The sequence below is a fragment of the Dipodomys merriami genome, unplaced genomic scaffold (assembly GCF_024711535.1).
Source record: "Dipodomys merriami isolate MVZ:Mamm:240054 unplaced genomic scaffold, mDipMer1.0.p SCAF_2, whole genome shotgun sequence".
Classification (NCBI taxonomy): Eukaryota; Metazoa; Chordata; class Mammalia; order Rodentia; family Heteromyidae; genus Dipodomys; species Dipodomys merriami.
The window spans coordinates 14477731-14502244 of record NW_027203381.1 but is presented as its reverse complement, the minus strand read 5'-3'; the positions used below and the strand labels follow the sequence as shown (position 1 = coordinate 14502244).

The 24514-nt window shown below is 38.6% G+C and overlaps 1 protein-coding gene across 2 annotated transcripts in view; it reads left to right on the top strand.

Annotated features, from left to right (window-relative positions):
* Positions 1-24514, top strand: part of Rab27b (RAB27B, member RAS oncogene family) — a 134956-nt gene that overhangs the window by 94836 nt on the left and 15606 nt on the right. For both annotated transcript variants that reach the window (XM_070029096.1, XM_070029097.1), the window contains 2 exons: positions 21328-21499; positions 23077-23162. In XM_070029096.1, coding sequence (XP_069885197.1) covers positions 21347-21499; positions 23077-23162 — 239 coding nt within the window. In that variant the 5' untranslated portion in view covers positions 21328-21346. The remainder of the gene's footprint in view (positions 1-21327; positions 21500-23076; positions 23163-24514) is intronic.

Below are 24514 nucleotides of genomic sequence, written 5' to 3'. Positions count from 1 at the left end.
TCAGACCTTTAGGTAGTTCACTCCTAATAGTTTTATATTGTTTTTTGTTTCTTTCTTTGGCTGACTTTCATTTTATAAATATGTTTACATATAAACATGTATAAATATATAAACACATATTTTACACATATAGAATATATCATATAAAATATAGTATGAATATATAAAAGAACACAAATGTGTTATATAGTATACACATAAAATATATAATGATATAAAGTGAATTATACACTTATATATTATGCTTCTAAATTTATATATTCATGGTTATATAAACATATAATGCATGCACTATATAAACATATGTATAATATATATAAATATATAAATACAAATATATATTCTATATATATAACTTTTTGCCTGTGGCTCCTTTTATATGCAGAATCCAGTGATGGTGGACATACTGTGGACATTTTGATGATAATAATAATATGAACATTTTTGATAGCTGAGTATGTTGATAATCCCCTCTGTTCCTCACCATTTTATTAAAATGTACACGCCTAGCTTTAGACTCTAGTGTATTAATAGAAGCACAGATTGTTGTGGGCAGTATTAGATACCATTGATGAAGGGCAGAGAGGATTTTCCCAGGTCAGGAATTTACAATTGCTTTAGAACCTGAAGACTTAAGAAAAATGTGAGTTGAGACCAGCTGCAATGCAAATATTTAGGACATATTACAATGGAAACTTTACTGTCAATGTGAAACAAAATTGTCTGGGAAAGAAGAGGAGGCTTCCCTTGGAATTCCCTCTCCCACCCTCACCTCAAGCTCTCACACACTCGCTAACCACGTCCTTCTGTATGAGTCCTCCTCATCTGCCCCTTGGCTTTATTCTGTTATTCTACTTTCTCCTTTGCATTCCCACACAGAGGTTTCATGGGTAGGCATACACCCTGCTGAACCTTTTCTTTTTCTCCTTTTTAAAATTTATTCACTTAACAGATGTGTTATGCCTTTGTTTACTGAAACTTTACTAGTTGAAATTTGCCTTGGTAGACTGATTTTAGATGATTGTAGGAGTTGATTGAGTTTAACGAGTTTTCTCAATCAGCACAAAGGGGAGGAAGTGGTGAATGTATCCCCTCCTTGGTGACATCTTCCTCTAATATGGTTATTTCATTTTTCCAAGGGTCCTGCTGGGAATGTCTGTTTCAAGAAGACTTTATATCTGCTTATCTTTCTTATCTGCTCTAAGTGGCCTTACCTGTACCCCCAAAAAGCTGTCTACCAAAGCTGATGCTTTAGAAAGCAGCTATCACCATATCTATATCTCTATCTGTCTCTATTTGTCAATCTACAAAAATAAGAGACTTCTATCAGTTTGAATTTATAGTATGGGGGGAAGTCACTATAACCTTTATTTTTGTATATGTGGAGTTGAAAGGTAAATTAGCTGAATTAAGTATCAAATCCATCCTAAGATCTCTAGATAGAGAGGCATGGGTCTTATGAATTCAACCTGTCCACAGGCAGACCTGACTTGAGTCCAGCCCCTTACTGAGAATTGACTGGATCAGCTCTCAAAAGAACTAGTACAAAGTGAAAATGACAATGCCATGTGAACTTAATCTTTTGCCTTGCGTAGCAATTAGGATTGTTTAGGTCTTATGGTGGTAATGTTGTCTTGAAATTTTCTGAAATGCTAGCCAATTTTATAAGGCATTTTAAACAAACACTGTTCTTGTTTAAAGTACAGATCATTTATATTATATGTTATTAAGATTTGCTATTCACTGTGATGGGTTGCTGTGTTCACAGCCTCGCACAGGGCAGCAGAGGGAATCTGAGCATGTGAGATTCCTTTTAAATAACCTTATCCTGGGACATTTAATATTCTTTCCAACATCTTTACAACCCATCTCCCCATTGCACACTTTTACTAGACAATGTTCTTTTCTTGGCTTTCCTTTTTTCTCCCTCCCTCCCTCCCTTTTTTCCCTCCTTCCTTCCTCCCTCCCTCCCTCCCTCCCTCCCTCCCTTCCTTCCTTCCTTCCTTTCTTCCTCCCTTTCTCTTCTTTCTTTTTTTTTCTTGGTACAACTCTTTCATACATTGGCTAGCGCTCTACCAACTGAGACACACCTCCAAACCCAGTAGACAATGTTCCGAAATGCAAGGATGCAAAAGTGAATATTGAGTACTTTGCTGTTTTTTAAAATATCTATCAATGGGATGGCATACAATACCCTCACTCCTCAGTCTTTTGTACACAGAAGTTTACTGAGTTGGAGTTCACACTTGGCACTCTTAGAATGATAGTTTCTTCTTTGGATTTCAATAGGACAAGTAACTTAGAGGATAAAGATGTTACTTCTTTTCATGTAAGGTTTGTGGATTTTCTTCAATGTATAGCCCGACATTGTCAAGGACCAATAGTTTACAAGAAACAGCCACTTCCAATTAGATCTAACAAAGCACAAGCTCTGTATTCTCTAGACCTTTTGTGAACACAGAAGCAAGGTAGATAGGATTCTGCCTTCCCAGAGCTTACCTTCTTATAGAGGAGAGAACATGTGATAAGTAAGAAGAGAGCTATCAGCTAAAGAGCAGGGCTATAACAGTATTAAACTATGGTGAATTGGGGGGCTGGGAAGGTGGCTCAGTGGTAGAGCACTTGCTTTGCATGCCTGAGGCCCTGAGTTCGAATCCTCAGCACCACATAAGAAAAAAGAAAAAAGCCAGAAGTGGCACTGTGGCTCAAGTGGTAGAGCGCTAGCCTTGAGCTGAAGAACTGAGGGACAGTGCCCAGGCCCAGAGTTCAGGCACCATGACCGGACCCCCCAAAAATATGGTGAATTGGAGCCTTTTGTAGACATGTGTTTCTACAAGAGCTCTCTGAAGAAGCTACATTCTAGCTGAGAACTGAAATATAACCAGGACACAGCTCAGGAAAATGGGAGAGGAAGAAAAGCTACAGATAAAGGGGGCAGCTCTGGTAACTCACATCTGTAATCCTAGCTACTCAGGAGTCTGAGATCTGTGGATCATGGTTTGAAGCCAGCTCAGGCAGGAAAGTCTGAGACCCTTATCTCCAATTAACCACAAACATCCAGAAGTGCAGCTGTGGTTCAAGTGCTAGAGTACTAGACTTGAGCAGAAGAGCTCAGGGACAGCAGCCTAAGCCCTGAGTTCAAGCCCCACAACTGACAAATAAAAGCGGGGGATGGGGATGTAGGGAGCAAGGGCAAAGGCCCCAAGACAGAAGCCAAGGAGTCCTTGACTCTTTCAAGGAGTTTGAGAATAGTAGGTAGAATAGTGAGGTCCAAAAGGGCAGACAAATGAAGAGGAAGGCTGAGTAAATGGAATCTTCATGATCAATATACACATACAAAAATAAAACCTAGGTAAATTTATGGGATGAGTAGGGTGGGGAGAGATGAGAGAGAATGATAAAAGGGGTGACATGGATCCAGGTACATTATACTGACAAACTGATATATTGAATCAAAACCCCTTGTACCACTACTTAAGGATCATTAAGAAGAATCAAATAAATACATGATGTGAATATGAAATTATTTTTAAACAGGAAGAAGAGAAGAAAGAAAGAAAAAGAGAAAGAAAAGAACAAATTACTGGGGAGTCTGTCAGAGCCAGATCACATAGCACTTTGTGGGGCTGACAAAGGACTTGGGATCCTATTCTCAGTTTGATGGGATCGCATTGGGAAATAATAAGCAGAGAAACAGTGTGCTCTGACTACAGTTACAAAGATAACCCTGCCTGTTATGGGGACAGTGAAGGCAGGGGGGAGGGAACAAAGCTGGAGGCTGAGGGCAAATGGATAGGCTCTTATCAGTTGCAGTAACAAGGCAATTTGTCCAAATGAGAACCCTTTCAGCAGTGAAAGTAAGCAAGGCAGACCTTGGAGATGTAATTTTTGGGGCTCGTGGTAAGCGATTTGGGCCTTGTGTATTTTAGAAACTACAGTCTTAATAGGGAGAAAACAATGAGTAAAGCTTTTGGTGCCATTAGTCCTCAAGTAAACTCTGAATGTCAGGTGAAGATCAGGTGCTGGATGACTGCTGGATGATTGGATAAGTAGGTGAGTGAATCTGGGAGAAGTTCAATGTCCTGGCTTTTTAAATGGAACTAAGCTACACCATACTGTCAAGTCAAATTCTGAGGATAAAAACACATGTGGTTTGCTATGTCTATAGCCCTAACTACTCAGGAGGTTGAGATTTGAGGATTACAGTTCAAAGCCAGCCTGAGCAAGAGAGTCCTTGAGACTCATATTTCGCGTTAAATGGTTCAAGTGGTAGAGCACTAGCCTTGAGCAAAATCCTTAAGGAAAGCATCCTGAGTTCATGCCCCTGGATACTCTCTGTCTCTCTGTCTCTCTGTCTCTCTGTCTCTGTCTCTGTCTCTGTCTCTGTCTCTGTCTCTGTCTCTCTCTCTCTCTCTCTCTCTCTCTCTCTCTCTCTCTCTCTCTCTCTCTCTCTCTCACACACACACACACACACACACACACACAGACTCTTTAGTTTCTTGTCTTTGGCTTGGTTTCCTACCTAATACCTTATAGTTTGTTGCTCTGTAAATGTTTCTCAGACAATCCCATGTCTTTTCTCAGTCTCCACTATTAAGTTTTTTCATTCTCCAAGGCTTCCTTTCTACATACAGTCCACACTGATGTGTTTTCTGCACTAGTTTTCATCAAAGGAAGGGATTAGAATGGCCATTGGCAGTACTGAGTCTTCAGGTTACTTTCTGATCTTTTGTTTGAAGCCCCCAGTGACACATTTTATGCCCACACTCAGAAGGTCTCCACCTGGGCAGTTTATCAAGGTTCATCCCCTCAGTCAGTGGGGTGTGTTCCCTGCCTTCCCACTCACTCTGCATATAAAGAACTCCCTGTGTCCTTTCCTGATGGCAAATGATACCTCCTTACCACCAGGAAAGGAAGCCCAGGCATTCCTAGAATCCCTACCCCAACATTTACACTTAAATAGCTTTTCCACATTGGATGAATTAAAAGCACATCTCATTTTCCTCATTCAAATTATAGACAGAACAATTTTCAGTTTGTACCTTTCATAAAATGTATATTGTGAACTGAACGTTCTTGTGTACATCTCTAGCTTTACTTGATTTGTTGATCAAGTAGATAGACAACTGACTTTCATTCTTCCAACATTGGATATGGCCCTGTGTATTTGTGTGTGTGAGCACATCTGTTCATGTATTCCTTTGTGTGCATTCACAAACACATGTGTGACTGTGCAGGTATTTGTAACATACACTTGTTATAACTTTGCTCCTTTACAGCCTGTACCCATGTGACCCAGTGAGTGCTGTTTTCTGGGAGGAGAGAAGGAGGAAGAAGTATTTAGCACATTTCTTATATTTTATCCTATTTCTTCATTTCCTTCGGAAAACACAAGCCTGTCTACCATGAGAGACAATGTTTCATTTGCTATGGCTTCGAATTATTCCACAGTGGCACCTTACCTTTATTTAAATGTATCAAACTAGTTTGTGCTTTTGCTCTCACAATATTATCTCTCTCAGGTGATACTGGTAGATTTCCAAGGTATCTTTTCTATCATAGTCCAGACTTGATCTGATTATGGTAAAGAAAATGGATTTCATTCCAGCCTGATATAAAGCCTGCTATATTATGAACATGAACTAGATGGTTAAATGCTACTAACATTACTGGAGAAGTGCCAATATTATTTTTTAAACTTAAGCCCTCTCACAGGGTCCTCAATTTAATGTAAATTTAACTTAGAATATTGTATATGCGGGGCAAAAGTAAAACAATCTCACTTTGTTATTTTATATGCTTAGAATTTATGTTCCTGAAATTTAATATGCACCGAGTCTTCATAATTATGCTTCTTTTTGTAAAATATCATCATCTAAGTAGAATCAGCTTTCAGTAGGAAATCCTTGAATCTAGTGGCAAAGAACCTCCCACTTACAGTTAAAGTTACTAGATGTCTATAAGACAAGTCGGTTTAAAAAAAGATTTGCACAAGTTGTTTAAATAAGGATGCAGGTGGACCCGTTGCACCAATGAGAAGTACAAGTTGTCATGTCAAAAACAAACTTTACAATTTTGGTAGGGGGGGGAGGTTTGGGGGTGGGTGGGGGGAGGCTGGGAAGGGATGGGAAGGGTAAACAAAGGAGGAGGCTACAATGCTTGATAAGAAATGTACTCATTATCTTGCCCATGTAATTGTAACCCCTCTGTACAGTATGTTCACAATAAAAAAAAAGATTTGTATTGTTCTTTAAAGATTGGTGGAAGTGTCAACGGAAGAGTATGCTTTAGCATTGGAGTAATACATCCATTGCAAAGAATATCTTTGAGACTAAAACCTCTGGTAAACTCAAATGTATCAGAGACAGCAAATACATTCTTGTTGATCATTTATTGGGATTTCCCCCCAGTATAATGCTTATCTCTTTGCTTATCTCTTTGACTTAATGTAGTAATTTGATTTGCTCTTCTGTTAAATGTATTAGGAACAAGCACATTTCTTTAAATTTAATTTTATTGTGAGGGTGATGTACAGAGGGGTTACAGTTACATAAATAAGGTAGTGAGTACATTTCTTGTCGAACATTGTTACCCCCTGCATTTTTATCACACTTTTCCTCCCCCTCCAAGTTGTACAGTTCATTTCCAACATATTGTCTTGTGAGTATCGCTGTTGCATTGGTTCACCCTTTGTTCTTTGTCTCACCATTTTGTGGTTCCTCTTCCCATCCCCAAATCAGATAAACATCTATACAAGATACAGGGTACCAAAACCAAATACAGTGACAAGAGGGTGAGAAACTAAAGGGGGAAAACGAAAGAAAAAAAGAAGCAACTTCACTTAATTATGGTCTTGTTTCTTCTTGGCCAGGAATAGGCTTCAGGGAGGGGCTCTGTGGAGATAAGAGGCAATCTCAGCAGTCTGCAGCATCTTAAGCTGGCTTCCAACTGCCCTGTCCGGATCCCTTGCAGAGCACAGAGGCAAAGCTTATTTCTTTCAGAACTGTCTTGTACCAAACCTCTATTCATGAGCCTTTAAGCCCTTATGAATTGTTTTGTTTTCTTGCTTTTGTTTTGTTTTGTTGTCGTTGATGTTGTTCATCTTTTGATACTTTTCTACTCTTCAAAAGCCTCAGAAGACCGAGTTACATAAGGACAGATTATGAAGGATGAGTGGTCATAAAGATTCTGTCACAGCTCGCAGGAGACATCATCAAGTTAGGACGCGTGTTTCCACTTGCAGGCCTCTTTGACCATTTAAAGAACGTTCTGGGGAGGGAAGGTTTTCTACGCATAATTTCAGCACACATGTGAGCAGCATCGATTCCGTGCATTGCCGCTTGGGAAAGCCGGTACTTGCGAGATGAGAGAAGGAAATCAGGTTTATTCAAGATCTGGCCATCATGGAAAGTGGGAGGAGGGGGGACTACAGGCCATAAAACAAGAGCAACCTTTGGGGAATCAGTTAAATGAAAGGGCTTTTATGGAGAACAGAGAGGGACGGGACAATGGAAGAGTAGTTTGAGGGCTAAGTGGAATCTCTGCCATTCAGGGCTGGATTTTCCTTTCTCCTCTTCTGGAATAGTACCTAAGAATGCTTTAGACATTCCTCCCCTGCAAGTTAAATAATATTCCACTTTTAATGAGAGAGCAAGATTAGTGATTCCTTGACCCACACTCTGATGGTAGCCGAAGACCAGCAGATTCACTGGGTTCTGAGTGAAAAATGATGACTAATTGCGGTGTTCTTGTGACTAGTGTTTATATAGTTCCTTTTCCTATGGTAGCTGACTCTAGAAGTTATTATCCCAGACATTTTAAAGGGACTTTCTTTCTTAGACTTTGCAACATTGAGGTGAAAAAAAAAAAAGAGCAAAGCTACTTTGTCAGGGACAATTTACAAAGCAGAAATGAACCAACATAGGTGGTGTAAGACACAATCATCTGTCATCATTGCTATCACGCTGCTGACATTTTCAAGTATTTCATAACTTTCATAAGCCAAAATTATTAGTCAAAACAAGATGTCCACCAACGCTAAAGTTTCAGAATGTGGGAAGCTAAAAACCGCACTACTTTGCTAGGACTCTTTGTTGTCAAAACCCTAACAGACTCTGAGTTAGGCACCAACAAATTTCCTTTTAACTCTACTCTGATTAAACTTTAAAATGCACCCAACAGCAGGGAAGTTAGTCAGAGCTGTAAATGTCTTTGTGCTAATGATGGTGGTTCCCACCAGAACATCTCGGGGGTAAAAGCTGACAAAGGCCATATTATAAATGTTTTATACTGGGAAATGTTAGGTGAGTTGAAGACATGGTCTGCTGATTAGGTTGCTGCCAAGAAGTAAACAATCATTTCTTTAATACTGTAATTAGTCACTTGGCTATTGTATCTTTAAATCAGAACTTCAGCAGAGCATGAAGTGGCTAAAAGAATCTAGTGCTTTGTTAATGGAAGTAAAACCAGTGGTTCCTTGGGATTTCTGCACCATTTTTGGTTTTGAGAAATAGTGACTTCATTCTAGGTAACAAAGTAGCTTCTTTCTTTCTTTTTTTTCTTTTTTTTTATTGTGAGAATACCATACAGAGGAGGCTTATTTCTTTCTTGATTAATGATTTTGTGGTTTTGTTATATTGGACTCATGCTCAAAAAATGATGTGTGTGTGTGTGTGTGTGTGTGTGTGTGTGTGTGTGTGTGCGCGCACACACACACACACACACACACACTTGCCAATTGGGGCTTGAACTTAGGACCTGGGCACTGTCCCTGAGCTATTTAGCTCAAGACTGTACTGCTACCAATCTCATTGTTCTACTCCCAGGTTTTTAATAGTTAATTGGGAATAAAAGTCTAAGAGGCTTTCCTGCCTAGGCTGGCTTCAAACTACCATCCTCAAATCTCAGCCTTTTGAGAAGTTAGATTATAGCCATGAGCCATTGTTAACACCAAACTCAAAAAGATTATTTTTTTTATTGTGAGAATACAGAGGAGTTACAATTACATGGCAAGATAATGAGTACATTTCTTATCAAGGGAAAGGGGAAAAACAAGTCGTTTAAATAAGGATACAGGTGGACCCATTGCAACAATGAGACGTACAAGTCATTATGTCAAAAAACAAACTTCACAACTCTGGTGGGGGGTGGGGGGAGGCTCGGATGGGCGGAGGGGGAAGGCTCGGATGGGCGGAGGGGGAAGTATGGGAAGGGATGGGAAGGAGAAACAAAGAATATTGTTTTTATGGATATCTATTTGTTGGAATGTAAGAATAGAATGAATACATTCAGCCAGGTATTTCACACACTCAACTACAAGTAAAAGTCCTAAATCAAGGGTTTGGGGATGGTAACTGTGACATTAATACCCTGCACCCAGGGATATGGACTGTGATACCTTCCTCTTTTCATTGTCCCACAGTTAATACTTAACCCTTAGCATCTGACCTCATGCGCTGAGGTCCTCCGAATACTTTTGCCAATCCTCCTTACGGCCAGTGACCCTGGATACACAGCCTGCCTCCATGACCAGTGTCCTTGTCATCCCAAACCTCTTTTTTCCCCTTTCCCCATCAAACTCCATCTCTTCTATCACTTCTACCATTGGAGCCGCATCTCCATCCTTTTGGTTTAGTGATGTTTCATATCGGGTCTCATACCTTTCCCCAGCTTCAGGCTTCGAGCCTCCTATCTCTACCTCCCACATAGCTGGGATTATAAGCTTTTACCCCCTTGTCTGCTTATTCTTTGAGAAAAAGGTCTCCCTATCCTTTATCCTGGGCTAGCCTTGACCATAGTTCTTCTGCCTGTTTTATCCTTCCACGTCACTGGGATTACAGCTATGAGTCACGGTGCCTGCCACCCCTGTCCAACCCTCTTTATGTTTTATCTCTCCTCAGAACTTCTATTGGGTGTGGAGCCTCGGATTTTTGAGCCAGACATCATTCCAAATAAATCTCCTTCTGACCCAAGTAAATGTTCAGAAGGTGTGCAGAATCAGCCTTCTTTAGTTCCTATTCCACTTCAAAACATTTATATATATATATATATATATATATATATATATATATATATATATATATATATATTGCTCCTTCTATATAGTAGAACAACACTCAAAACAGAGATTTTCCATGAACATAGGAGTGCACATAATGTTAAAAGAGCACTTATGAGACAAGTGTTTTCTTTGTACTAACTTCATGATTTGTAGATCTAATTTCATTTGCAGTGGTTATTACTCATAAAATTCTAGTGAACTCAGTTAAAACAATGACAAGTAAACATTTTCTTCCTAAAGAGGTCTGAGATTTTAAATTTCTCTTATTCTTGGGATCTCAAAGTTCTGTGAGTTACTTAGAATTATGTCTCAATGAAGAAATATTAATGATGCTGTGGTACTTATTTTCATAGATGTATGCTTACAAATCCATAAATGCCCTCTAATTTTGCCATCCTTACTTGGTGTGACTTTTCTCAGCTAATGAAGCAAAGCACTACAACTTTATGTGATTTCTACAGAGCAGTGCCAGTTACAGAGTGAACCCAGTTTTCAAGGTTGCTAGAACAATGTTTGAAAACCTGGTATGGGGAAAGGCTTAAGGAGATATTGGTCACAGAGTAAAATACTTCATTTCTGACAAATAAGCTTATGATGATTGCAAAAGTGAGACTATTGGGGGGTGGTGGAAACCAATGGGAGAGGGAAAAGAGAAGGCAATGAGGGACGAATGCTATAGAAGTGTTTTCTATGTGTGTATGAAAATAGCATAATGAAGCTGAGCGCCGGTGGCTCATGCCTGCAATCCTAGCTACTCAGGAGGCTGAGATCTGAATATCAGGATTTGAAGCCAGCCCAGGCAGAAAAGTCCCTGTGAGACTCATCTCCAATAAACCATTCAAAAGCAGGAAGCAGCCCAAAGTGGTAGAGTGCAAGCCTTGAGCAAAAAAACTAAGGGATAGTGCCCAGGCCCTGAGTTCAAGCCCCACAACTGACAAAAAAGAAAAAGAAGGAAAGAAGGAAACAATTGAAGGAAAGAAAGCAAGCAAACAGCATACAGCATAATGAAACCTAGCAGAGGATGCTTTATAGGAGGGGAGAGGAAAGGGAGGGGTTAAGAAAGAGTAATATAGACTAGATGAATTTGATTGAAGTACATTATATGAATGTTGTGAATATCACAATGAAGCTCCTTTGTACAATTAATTTATGCTAATAATTTTTTCCAAAATATAAAGGGCAGATTTTTAAAAGGCTAGAAAAATGTGAGCTAGTGGTGTCTGTGGTTAAAAACAATGTTTCATATTTTTGACAAATCTGAAGAGAGTAGATTTAAAATAGTCTCATCAGAAAGACATCCATAATCATGCATTAATTAGCTCTATTTCACTTACTCCTCATGTATACTGATTTCAAATATTATATATTATTTCAAAATAACCTGATACCTACAATCAATATATACAATTTTTGTTAATTTTAAAATGAAATATTTGGACCTAGGAATATGACTTCATGGTAGATGGCTTGTCCATTGTGTAAGCCTGAGTTCAATAACCGCAAAATGAAATTAATTTACTTAAGTTTTTAATAGTCAAACACATATCTTTAATATCTTCTATATGAAAGCACTGTTTAAGTGTAGAAGCAAATATAAGCTTAACACCTTTACACATATCATATATAGCTCTTCAGAGAAGGATGGATTGTCTGCTTCCTATGAAATTTCCTCATAAGGGAAGGGCAAAGGATTTTCTCTTGACTGGTGCTGGTTAGCCCATCAAAGCAGGGGCCTATAGCATGAGTAAGGAAGCATCTCCCCCCTGGCATTGTCTTAACAAGAGATGCATCTTCAGAAATGTGATTCTATCCTTTCTCCTAGATTGAAACTGGAGGTTAGACTTAGGTTAGTGGTCCCTAACCTAAATGTCATAATTATCTGGTGGGGAGGGGGTATGCATTAAAAAATACAAATGCTTTATCTTACCATCTAGATTAAGAATTTACCTGGTTTCAGGGTATGGTATAGCCTGGACACAGGGAAGTTCTAATAGTATCCAACTTGCAGAACTACTGAGTTGATTAAACTTTTCTGGTCTCCATGGCTGGCTGTGAGAAGCCATTAGTCTCTCTGTAGACTTCCTAATCTGCTGAGCAGGGTTAGTTTTGCTTCACTGCATCATTAGTTTTCTTTGCTCTTGGAAGATATATGCGGGAAAAATCCTTTCCATACACAGCTTTGCAGAATTTCAAGGAGTTTATTTTTTTTCTAACATATTATTTGTTTCTGGTTCCTTAGCTGAAGTCCTGCCTGAAAGGATCTAGGGAAGCATTGAAGTAAAACAAAACCAAATAAAAAGATTTGACTTTCTTAGAAGAGAAAAAAAATGAGTTATGGCATTGGCTAGAAAAGACAAGCCAGAAAATAATTCAGATGAAATAGTAAATGTTTCCACAAAGCAAGTCTTGAAGCTTGGTTTATTAAATTAAAACATTTATGTAATATCTGTAGTACTTTGAGTGAAGTTACAATGTTACAGAGGCTGCTCCCAGTTTTCAGTGAGACAAACAGAATATTGAAGGACACAAATTCTGTGTAGATGAACATCACATTTAGAGAACGGTAATCATTTTCAGCATAAGAAGAATCCATTATTCCCATGTCTAGGTTTGTGGATCACAATCAACTAGAGGAAATTGCTTTAAAGTGAAACAGGAGCACCATGGATTCCTCCTAACCACTGGGCTTTCTAATTTGGTTTCTATGTTGGCCTGGATTGCTGAAAATTACTACAGAATTTCAGTCTTTTGAGATAGTTTTGAGACATGGCTCCAGGGGGAAAAGGATGATGGAGAAAAATGGCTCCATCGTGGCTGCTGTTCTGTTCCACTTCTGGGAAATCTTTAACTCAACCAAAGAGGCTACCTGCAGAGATTCTGATTCTGCAGGTCTAGAAGAGCTCTGGTGTTACAGGTATGTGTTAAGTCCTCAGGGAACATGGATAGATAGCCAGTTCTGAGACCTACTGAAATATGTAGGCGTTCATTCAGTGTTGTCTGACAGTGTCCAGGTATCCAACCCAGCTGTTTCTCAGTGATTTTAAATTACTCCCTGATCTGTGAACACAATAGATAGGTTATTACTACCCAAGTGATAAATAGTTTATAAATAAAAATTACTTTGCAGGGTATTGATGGCTCATACTAAAATTCTCATTAAGATCTGACAGTAGAAGCTTTGAAACTAGCCCAGGCAACAGATTGGAGATTCTTATCCCCAATTCACCAACCAAGAGCTAAAACTGGAGGCATGGCTCAAGTGGTAGAGCACCAGCCCTGAGCAAAACAATGTCAGGCAAGAGAATGTGGCCCTAAGTTCAAGTTCTAGTACTGGCACACACACACACACACACACACACACACACACACACACACACACACACACACACACACACAAATTATTTGGAGTAATTACGATATAATGTCTATTCCATAGTCTGTTTCCATTAAGTTTCTGGTAATTATTATTTGAATATGCATGATACTTATTAGTAAGTTACTGCATTGTAACCCAGTGTAATTCCATACCTATGTGGTTTATAGTCAAAGAATTTTGGGCAAAATTTAATGTACTATTATTATTGGGATTCAGTAAGCTTTATTGAGAGAAAATTCATATATCATAAAATCCACATTTGTAAAGGGTACAAGTCAGTGGTTATGGTGTATTTACAAGATTGTTCTATCTTCACTAAGTCCAGAATATGTTCATATCTTTTCCCCTACCCCAATCCATACACTAACAGTAACATTTCTCTTCTCCCTACTTCTTGGAAAATGCTCGTTTATATTCAATCTCTACGGTGTTCTAGACATTTCATAAAATATAAGGCTTTTGTTTCTGGCTTTTTTTCCATTTAGCAAGGTTTTCAAGCATGTATGTGTACTTTATTCTTTCTCTAGCTAGATAATATTCCCCTTTTTGGATTATTATTATTATTATTATTTGCATTCACGTACAAGTATTTCTATGGATGTGTTTTCATTTCACTTGAGACTTGAAAGCAAGATGGCTGGGTTATACACGAAGTCTGTGCTTAAATTTTCAAATAGTCACCAGACTTTCAAAATGGATACATCATTTTTCATCGGCACTATCAGCTCTGTCACAGCTATGCCAACTCTTACTACGATTAGTGCTTGTATTAGAAACTTCCTCATGGATACGAAGTCCTAGAGCATTGTGGCTTGGATGTGTACATTTCTATTCTTTTAGCATCTTTTCATTGGTTGCTGGGCCATCGGTAGATAGTCTTTGAGGAAATAGCTATTCAAACGCTTTGCCCATGTAAAAATCGTGTCTTTTTGTAATCAAGTAGTCAGGGTTCTTTGCATAGTTTGAATATAAGATTTTTTGGGGGTTACATAAAATGAGTATTTTTGCCCACTCTTAGGGCTGTGTTTTCATTTATATTATCTTTTCAAATATAAAGATTCTCTTGAACTTCTTTTTTTGTCAGTTTTATGTTTCTTTTGTCACTTTTATCGTATATCTGAGAAATCACTTCCTAACCAAAGTCAGGAAGACTACTGTTTTCTTCTGAGTTCCATACTTTTAGCTCTTATGTTTTGATTCATACTCCATTTTGAGTTAAATTTTCTATGTGATATAGAAAATACAGCTTTGTTTAAAAGGCTGTTCTTTCCTTATTGTAGTAACTTAGCAACCTTGTCATAAATATTAAAACCAATCACTTACAAATAAATTCTATTCATTGATTTATGTCTATCTTTGGCCTGTGAACACTGAGTCATTTGCTACATGTGATAAATTTTGAAATGGGAAAGTAGAAGCCCTCCAGCTTTGTTCTTTTTAAATAATTAGTTTTGATTATTCTGTGCTCTTTAACATTTGCAAATAAACATTAAGACCAGACTATCATTTATACAAAGATGCTAGATTTTGATAGTGATTGAATTGAATCGAATCATAGTGCTGTTTTTTTAATACTTATTTATTCATTTATTTTGGTCTTTAGTCTTTCTTTATAGGTCATCTGACTTTGAATTTGCTAGGTAGCCTGTTACCCTAACTACTCAGGATTCTAAGGTCTAGAGGACCATGGTTCAAAGCAAGCTTGGGCAGAAAATTTTGCAAGCCTTCATCTCTAAACTTACTAGCAAAAAGCAGGGCTGGAAGCATGCCTTAAGTGGTAAAGTGTCAGCTGAAACAAGCAAATTGAGCAAGTGTGAGACTCCAGCTTCAAACCCAGTACTACTAATAGCAATAACAATAACAACAATAATAGAATACAAAAAGTAAAAAGAATTAAGGACATTACCTCTGGCCAGAACCATATCTTTTATTCCACAGATGCAAAGGTTACAAGTCCAATGGTTCTGCCATCCGTACCATAATCTAACCTTCTGCACCTAATTGTGGTCATGAAAAGCAATATTTCAAAGCCTATTAGTAGGAATCACCCTGGGGTTATCATTCAGCTAATGAATTGCAAGGAGAGTCTCACAGGCAAAAATAAACCTACTGGAGCCCTAGATAGCCAATCAAATAAAGACCATGGTGGAAAGAGCAAATACCTGTCTATCTTGTACCTGATCCCTTTATTTTATTGAAATAAGCGTCATCAAATACAAAGCAATATCACGAATATTTATTTGCCTGCTATTTTAAGCTCTTCAAACTGCATTAAACATGTCAAGTTGGTTCTTTTAACTTTGTAATTTGAAGTCCCAAGGTCCTAGCTTGTCATGGCATTTTGTTTGTTACTCTGGGAACTATGAAGAATCACAGGTCTGCCTGGGTAATTCCATCTGAGCAGAAGTCACTGATGCATCTCTGAGCTCTTGTTAAGGTCTCTGCTTGAGTGCAAATCAGGGCTCCTCAGAGCCATGCAGAGAAGAGACGTTAGATGGAAAACGATGCTTTCTTGATAGGGCCCTGTTCTTTGGGTCCTGACCTAATCAAGTATTAACTTTATAGTCTCTCTGCGGAAGCAAATGTCATCTTCAAAAAAAGTACAGTCCCTTAGTGCTTTGACTTTTCCAAGATTATTTGAAATGGTTCCCTTGAAGACATAAATATTTTATTCTGAGAATATTTCCATCCTCTTGTACAACTTAGAATAGAAATGTGAGCTCAGTGAACCAGGCCTGGAAAAATACCATTGTGACTATTTAATCTACAGAGGTCACTCATCGAGAATGAATTTGGATGGACAGCAAGTCTATTAATCTCTTGAGACTGATTTCAATCATCATGACAATTTACATTGGCTTGGAAGAGCTTAAATATATTTATATCTTCAACAAATATGTAGCGAGCCACTGGCTAGGCTCTGGGATTCCAGCAGTGGGAAAAAGAAATGAAATCTCTTCATCAATGACATTGATGGCGAGTGGAAACTGGACTGTGGGAAATAATTATGCGCATGGAGCAGCTAAGATATGTTAGAAATGGAAGTTTTTATCCTGGCCACGTAAAGAGGAAAATTCTCTTTCTCCAGAGACTAAAAATTATTTCTACCTTTGTAGCTATCTCACACAATTTATCATTTCCTACTAATAATGAACAAATCTCCTGAATTTTCCTTAGTTAGAAATAACTTGTCCTTCCTGAAGGTCATATATATATTCTCTGCATGCGACTCCTCATCTGAACCAGGAGAGGCTGAATTCCATGACGGGATTCCTTCTACCTGTAAGGTTTCCTTTAGCAGAGCCTCGTGAGTGTGGTATATTTCAATCTTTTTCCTTACTTTTCCCAGGCCTTGCCATTCCACAAAGGGTTCTGAGAATGGCACTTTTACTGCCACATCCTTCCATCTCTGTGGCTCTGTGGCAAAGCAGTAATGCTGGTAAGAAGTAAGCTGGTTATTCTGGAAATACTGTGATTACATCCCTTTTCTTCCTTTTTATTTTTTGTCTTGTCTTGGTTTGGTTTGTTTTTGTTTTGCTTCCTTTTTTAATCCATACAACTGAGAACAGATAGGGCCACAGACTTTGGGGCAGGAAGAAGCAAAGCTATTAAACTTGTCTGCTTTTGATCCTTCTCAGATCACTTGGTAGTCCGGTGCTTAAGAAAGAACTCTGGCTGATGTTTTATTTTTCTTTGTGGTGCTATTTTCAAAGCCAAGCTTAGAGTATCTGGGTCATACAATTTTAGAGCTCAGAAAATCACATAGTAATAAGATGGAGCTAAACCAATACCAAAACAATATACAAATTGTGTGTGCGTGTGTATGTGTGTGTGTGTGTGTGTGTGTGTGAGAGAGAGAGAGAGAGAGAGAGAGAGAGAGAGAGGGGGGTGCTGTTTTCAAAAGGAACTTAAAGGTACACCTTAATCTATCAAGTAGAAAATATTAAAGACACCAAATAAAGGTTTTCCACAGTATCAAGCTTTTTTTTTTTTTAGTATCAGGCTTTATATTCATTTTTTATGACATTTATGTTAAGTGACACAGAGTAGCACATCCCAACATTTGTAGAAAGAGGTGGTGTAGACCACAGTAAACCTGATCCACATTAGTCTGCATTGCTCATTCTGGATTAGATATTGGACTAAGAGGCAGCCCCAGTACTGCCCTAGGCAGACTTATTCACGAATACCAGAGGAGTAATTGGCTGCCAGACAGGAATACACGGTAGGTCATGTAATTGGCAAGTACTTAATAGTCTCATTCTGTGAGTAGGAAGTAATCTCCAGTGCGATCCTCCTACATCTCTCCCTTCCTATCTGATTTCTCCCAGGGATACATATAAAATTACATACAGGTTGGTCTTCTTAGTCTTCTTTGACTACTTCAGTTCAGGAAAGCCACTTTGAATTTAAAGCACAGTAATGGTTTGACTCATTTATCAGTCATGTTCTGTCTTGCAAAATTATATACTATTGTCTTGTGTCCATGCTTAAATTTTAAGTATACTCATGCTTGTCAGAAGCTTGATTCGCAATTACATCTTTTCCATTTTCTTTCTTTATTTCAGTGGTATTCAGGTTTGAATGCAAGGCCTTGCACTTGCGAGGCTGGTCCTCTACCGCTGAGTCACTCCTCCTGCCCTGTTTTTTTTTCTGGTTATTTTTAAGATGTCGCCTCCCTTCCTGAGCTCCAGCACCTCTATACGCTGCAAGCACCCTGCATGAGGCTTGCATCATTACTGGATGCACACCTTCATATCCCGTTTCCCTCCCCTGAGATGGATTCTCATGGACTATTTGGCCCAGACTAACCCAAGTTTGCAGTTCTGCCAATTTCAACCTCTCCATAGTTTGGGAGGCCAGACGCCTGCCACTGTGCCTAGCTATGATTTGAGCGGGGTTCTCACAAACTTTTCTGCTGCTACTAGCCTTGAGCTATGGTCCTCCAGTTCTCAGTCTTTCAAGTAAGTAGGATGACAAGGAATGAGTCATTGGTGCCCCATCATCTTTTCTATTTTCATCCTTGCATCTAACAATAGGAACTAAAACTAGAAGCATTTTACTGGGCTGGCTCAAGAGGTGACCTTTCTCAATACTGTCATGAAAATATTACTTAACAACAGTTACCTTTAAGCAAAACTTTAGGTATCGGATGCATCCTCTTACCTTTTTCTCCCTCAAGGAACCACATTATCTTCTAACTTTCTCTTCTCTTTAGAAGCAGGTGGCTTCCATTTTACCTCCATCATGAAGGCTTGTGCCTAGGGAAGAATTTGGCTTTAGTTACTCTCATTTGGGTTAGAATGAATGGAAGCTCTTCCTTTTTTTCCCTCAGAGAATTAGCGATATGATTCAATTCTGCTAGTGAAATAATAGGTGTTTGTCATCCTAAGAACAATTTCACTTGAGCAAATTTGTTGGGGAAGAGGGAAGGCAAAGTGATAGCAATGACAGGCTCCCGTTGTAGGGGGACATGATATGCTTTGGCAGTAACCTCTTCTGGCAACTCATTTGGCACAGGGACTGGGAAAAGAAACATCTTCAACTATCGAGTTTCTGTAAGATATTTAGAGCCAGCCAGACTTAGAACCAGATATTTCTAGGCAGCCACCAAATGTAGATATTTTCCAAGAATTCCTCATCAGTCAGTAAGTATGCTTTCCTTAAGAATGTCTACTTAGATGCTACACATTGATTCCTGAGCAATGATCCTGCTTTTTTTCTAGGTATTGCACAGGAAAAAGAGAACACTCACAGTCAGCAAAAACCCGCTCTGAAAGTCCTTCTTAGTGTAAAAGTGAATTCTTGGGGAGGTAAACTTAAGGGCATGAAGTAGATACTTGCAGTTCTCAGAACTGCCTACCTCAAAAAAAAAAAAAACATTCATTAATGAAAGAAACATTTGTTCATAGTCCTGCTAGGATTTAGCCGGAATGTGGTTCAAATCTAAGAATTTGTTTTCATGTGTTGCAAATCTCTCAATTAATCATTACAGAGCACTTGAAACATAACACAATCTCCTTTGTCCATCTCTTTTTACTCAAAGATATAAAACCTTTAAGCTTTGCCTCTTATTGTTGTATGGTGAGAAAACAGAGAAGCCACATTTTGAGATGTCGAATTGGGAGTCTTTCTTGGAAAGCTGGTGAATATAGGCAGACTCTGTCACAAAGACCAGCAGCCCGCGCATACACTTAATGCTGTCAGAAAACTGAGCCATGAGAGCCAAAGAGGAAAGAAACAGCAGAAAAACTACCAACAAACCAGACGACTGCTATGGGGGGCTGAAGTGGGATGCCATGGTGACAAAAGAAGAGCCAGGAGACAGGAGACAGGACACAAGGCCTGGCATCCCAGCACCTGAGCTGGTCTGGGCTTAAATAGGGTCAGATCAAGGGGCAGGGTCACAGGGAGCATGGGAGTTCATGACCCAGGACAGGCAGGTCCAGTAATCTGTGTTTCAGCTCCCACCCCTTCCTCTAGGAATTTATGCATGCCCATCACATGGGAGATGGGAATTCCCTTTCTCCACCATGAAGGCAAGATGGCCCAGTTAAACCCAATACTCTATCATCCTCCACGTGGACAAGATGGCACTGGTTAGATTCAGCATCCCTACTGCATTACCTAAAGTCACAAGGTCAAAATGTTTTGATTTGAATTTATATTCATGTACATTATGGGTATCATTTTCTTACTAGTAGAACATTACCAGAAGTAGCCAATGTCCTTAAGTGTATGTATGTATAGGCTATAGTTGAAGTTAACTTTTAATCAGTGAAGAATTCATGGAGAAGAAAACCTTTCCTGGATCTTCAAAAGTGTGAAAATATTCTTATTTTATCTAATGATGAGAATAAAGGTTCCTATCCTAGAAAAATCTTCAGAGGCCTTTCTCTGCATTGGATAAAACAAATTCACTTCTGTAACCTATGAAACAAAAAGTTGTACCAAACAGAAAAATCATTTTCCTAAACTGAACAGTGGAAATGTCCCTTATGAAAGATATTGGTGTCTTTCAAATGCATGTCTTGGTGTTCTTTAAAGTTTATGCAGCATGAGCTCTAAGCTTATTTTTACCTCTCATAGTCACTGGAAGCTCGCAGAATAACTAAAGCTTCCTCAGCAGAGGTCAGTGCATTGGAAGAAAGGGCAAGAGCTGTCTGTGCAGAAAGGAGCAGTATTAGCAGAAAGACTATAACCTACCTCACAATGGCTTTGCCTTTTTCTCAGTGCTTGGAAAATACACTACTATGCAGCCAAATTCAGGTCTGACTGTAGACAACCGAGACTCTGGTGTTTCAAAGCTGATTTCTAAGCATTGTTTTTGAAATGATTTCAAATCCGTGTTTCTAATGGTTGTCATACTAGTTGTTAAAAAATTAAAACTCACAAAGGGAGTATTTTGTAGGACATGACAGAAACTCCTGCCACAGAATTAGATGCAAAATAGACCTTGAGTCTTGTCATTCCCACGATCCACATGATTTCAGTTTCTCCCTACTACCCTTGCTTCTCTTGTACTAAGATTTTTATTCATGTAACTCCCTCCTCTTCCCAGCGCCACCCTCCTGATCCCAATGAGCAAAACTAAGGGTAAAACAAAAGTCTATGACATTGTCATTTAAGTTCTACTATCGCTGGCTGTGGCAATAGATCTTTTGCATATTTTTGCATAGCAAGTAATGCAATGTCAAAAGATTTGCTGTGAATAGAATGATAGATGTAACCACACCCCTGAAGCTGCTTTGATCAACTTAATTCAAAATTTGGCACAGCAGAGGCATTTGATTTTCTTTTTAAACTCTGCAATTTCAATAGATGGTGTACTGTAAGAGGCAAAGGAAATGAACCTTAATCCTACCCTGCTTGTTCTTTCTCTCCTACTTAGGACCACCAAAACCACCACTATGACTGATGGAGACTATGATTATCTGATCAAACTCCTGGCTCTTGGAGATTCAGGGGTGGGAAAGACAACATTTCTTTATAGATACACGGATAATAAATTCAATCCCAAATTCATCACTACAGTAGGAATAGATTTCCGGGAAAAACGTGTGGTAAGTTTTGAGCCATACTTTTAATCTTGTTACTTATCCCTGTTATAAAATAAGAAAGGATTAAGAACTGTGTTTGTTATGCTGCAAAGTGCCTGTCATTTATCGCATAAAACTCCTAACCTAACTTTGGAATCTTATTTATTATTATTGACACTATAAATAACATTTTGATTAAAAAAATATTGAGTGACATGAAATCATGTCTTCAAAAGTATGCATGACAACTGAAATAAACGAGTTCAGGATTTATGTGACTTCCCCCGCCCCCTATGAATTCTTAGGGAATCTTTCAAAGTTTGAGTTTCTCAGAATCTAGAAACATTAACTCTTTGATTTGGGTTAAATTCCTCAAGAAGACCCAGTGTTCATTTCCTTACTCTTGACAAAGGGGTTAAGAAAATATATGATTGGCAAATCGCTGGAACATGAGCTTTGTGAGTTCTTGCTGCCGTTTTATTTATGTGTAGCCTCAGCCATCAATCACTGGCTGATTATGAACAGAATGTGAGACTCACCCATGCTATTTTCCAAGATGAGGGAGTCTAAGTGAGAATCACAGCCACTGCCTTCTCCCATGCTAGACACTAATGACAGGAAGGAGGATATTGTGACATGTGAGATGGATAACATAGGCACAGAAGCTTGGCCAGATTTCATGCCACCAAGGTTTTCTTGACTGCCAAGATGGCTGTGGCTTCCAGTTGATGACATAAATCTACTCATTCTTTGACGATTTTGGAGAAAAACGTTTTTTTTAACGAGATTGCCATTGCCTGGGAAACTATAGGTCTTATCTATACCATATAAGACAGCCCATACATTATGGAATCATTTTAGCCAACTTTCTTCTAACATCTCCCGGGTTGTCCTGACTTCTGTACTCTCCTATGTCCCCATGAATTTGAGTATAATTCATTGCAAAATGTCCCTTTAAAATATTTTCACTAAACTATTGAACTTATCTTTAAAACACAATGAAGAAATGGCTAGTCCATGTCACATGTCAGCTTACTTGGGTACATTTTATTCACTTGATTTTTTTTATAATACACCCAGAATTATGTCTATTTTACAGCTAAGCCATTTTAAAAGTCCCTTTCATGGGAAAAGAAATGCATGCATCTGTAACACATATCTTTGTTTTAAAAACTTATTTCCCACCTGTTAGTTCATTGAAGTTTTCAATACCTCTGAAAAGCAGGAAAGAATTATGAATCCAAACTTGCAGATAAGAAAATCAGACTCAAAGAGGTTAAATGAGGAGTTGGTGTTTGAACCTAGAACTTGCATCGTAAATCGGATGTTTGCTATCACCGTGAGGAAATGACAGAAGGTGTCTAATTTAAGTTTGCAGTATGCCTAACTTGTGTTGAAAACCATACTTGTACTTGACATTTAAAAGTGAGAGATGTGTGATGCTTGTGGGAAAAAATAGAGCAAATATTTATTCTGCACTATGAACTTTGATTATAGTAATCAAGAAAAAAACTTGCTGAGTGAGCCCAGGGAATTAAAATGTGACAAAATCCAGAGCAATATTAACTGAAGAGAATCATGCTTTTTTTTTTTTTTTTCAGGTTTACAATACGCAAGGACCAAATGGATCTTCAGGGAAAGCATTTAAAGTACATCTTCAGCTTTGGGACACAGCAGGACAAGAGCGGTAATTAGACTTTATTTTGTTACCAGCTACAAATTGCTTAGAAAAACTTATTTTAAATGAGTGTTAACATATGAGCTTCAAAAAGATACTATGCAACTCTACGCCTGATTTTGAAATCGACACTTGTATCAAGAATTAAAAGTAAAGTGGGTGCTAGTGACTCATGCCTGTAAGCCTCACCCTTCAGAAGGCTGAGATCTGAGGGTCTTGATTCAAAACACAGCCCAGGCAGACAAATCTGAGACAAATCTTATCTCCAATTAAGCTTCAAAAAAGCAGGAAGTAGAGATGTGGACCAAGAGGTAGAGTGTTAGCTGTGAGAAAAAAATGTAGAGCAAGAGTGTGAGGCACTGAGTTCAAACCCCACCAGCACTGACAAAAAGAGAAGTATTAAAAGTAATGCCAAGTGCTAAGGGCTCTCAAATATACTCCTAGCTACTCAAGAAGCTGAGATCTGAGGATCAAGATTTGAAGCCAGCCAGAGTAGACAAATCTGAGAGTCTCTTATTTCCAATTAACCAGCAAAATGCCAGAACTTGAGTGGTAGAGCACCAATGAACCGCAAAAGCAGAGCAAGAAGGGTAAGGCATCAAATTCAAGCCCCAGGACCAGCATATGAAATACATATACATGATGTATTAATTAACTGTAACTAGCATTGTTCAGTTGGGGCAGATAACTGAAGTCAGATTCAAGCAAATCTGCCTTTGTACACCCTAGATCTAGTAACTAGAAATACCTTCAGATTTACTTGATTGAAGATGAGAAATTAGCCACTATGAGTGGCATTCAAAGAGGAAGTTGAAGAATTGGGTGCTCAAACTTTCTTGTCTTTTCTTTGCTGCTGGGTGATTGGTTTGTTCACCCCCCCACCCCACCCCAACCGGCCCCAACGCCATCATTTTCCATCTTGAATCCTCGACACCCTTTTTTTTTTTTTTTAACCTTCAGTAGGCTGGGCTCCACTTTTACTTCCTGAACATCCCTGTCTGAACATCCTCGTTGAAACAAGTTATTTCTGGATACTTGTGCCTCTCTATTCTACTAGCCTAAAGTCACTCAATCATTTATATATTACTTGCAATAATTTACATCTGTTTTTATCTCAAATTGCTCTGCATTAATTCACTTGGAACCTTCTCCTAACAAAATTGTGAGCTGGATTTAGGCAGAGCCCTTGGCTGGCTGGTTTGACAACATCATCTCTGCTGCCTTGTCTGAAATAACAGATACTTAGTATGCAGTAGTATGGGCTGCTTGAAGCCAGGGGTTTTTATTCCATTATGTTCTAAAAATATATGTCATGAGGATCTACAGTTTTTTACTTGCTAAAGAAAGACCCAAAGCTAATA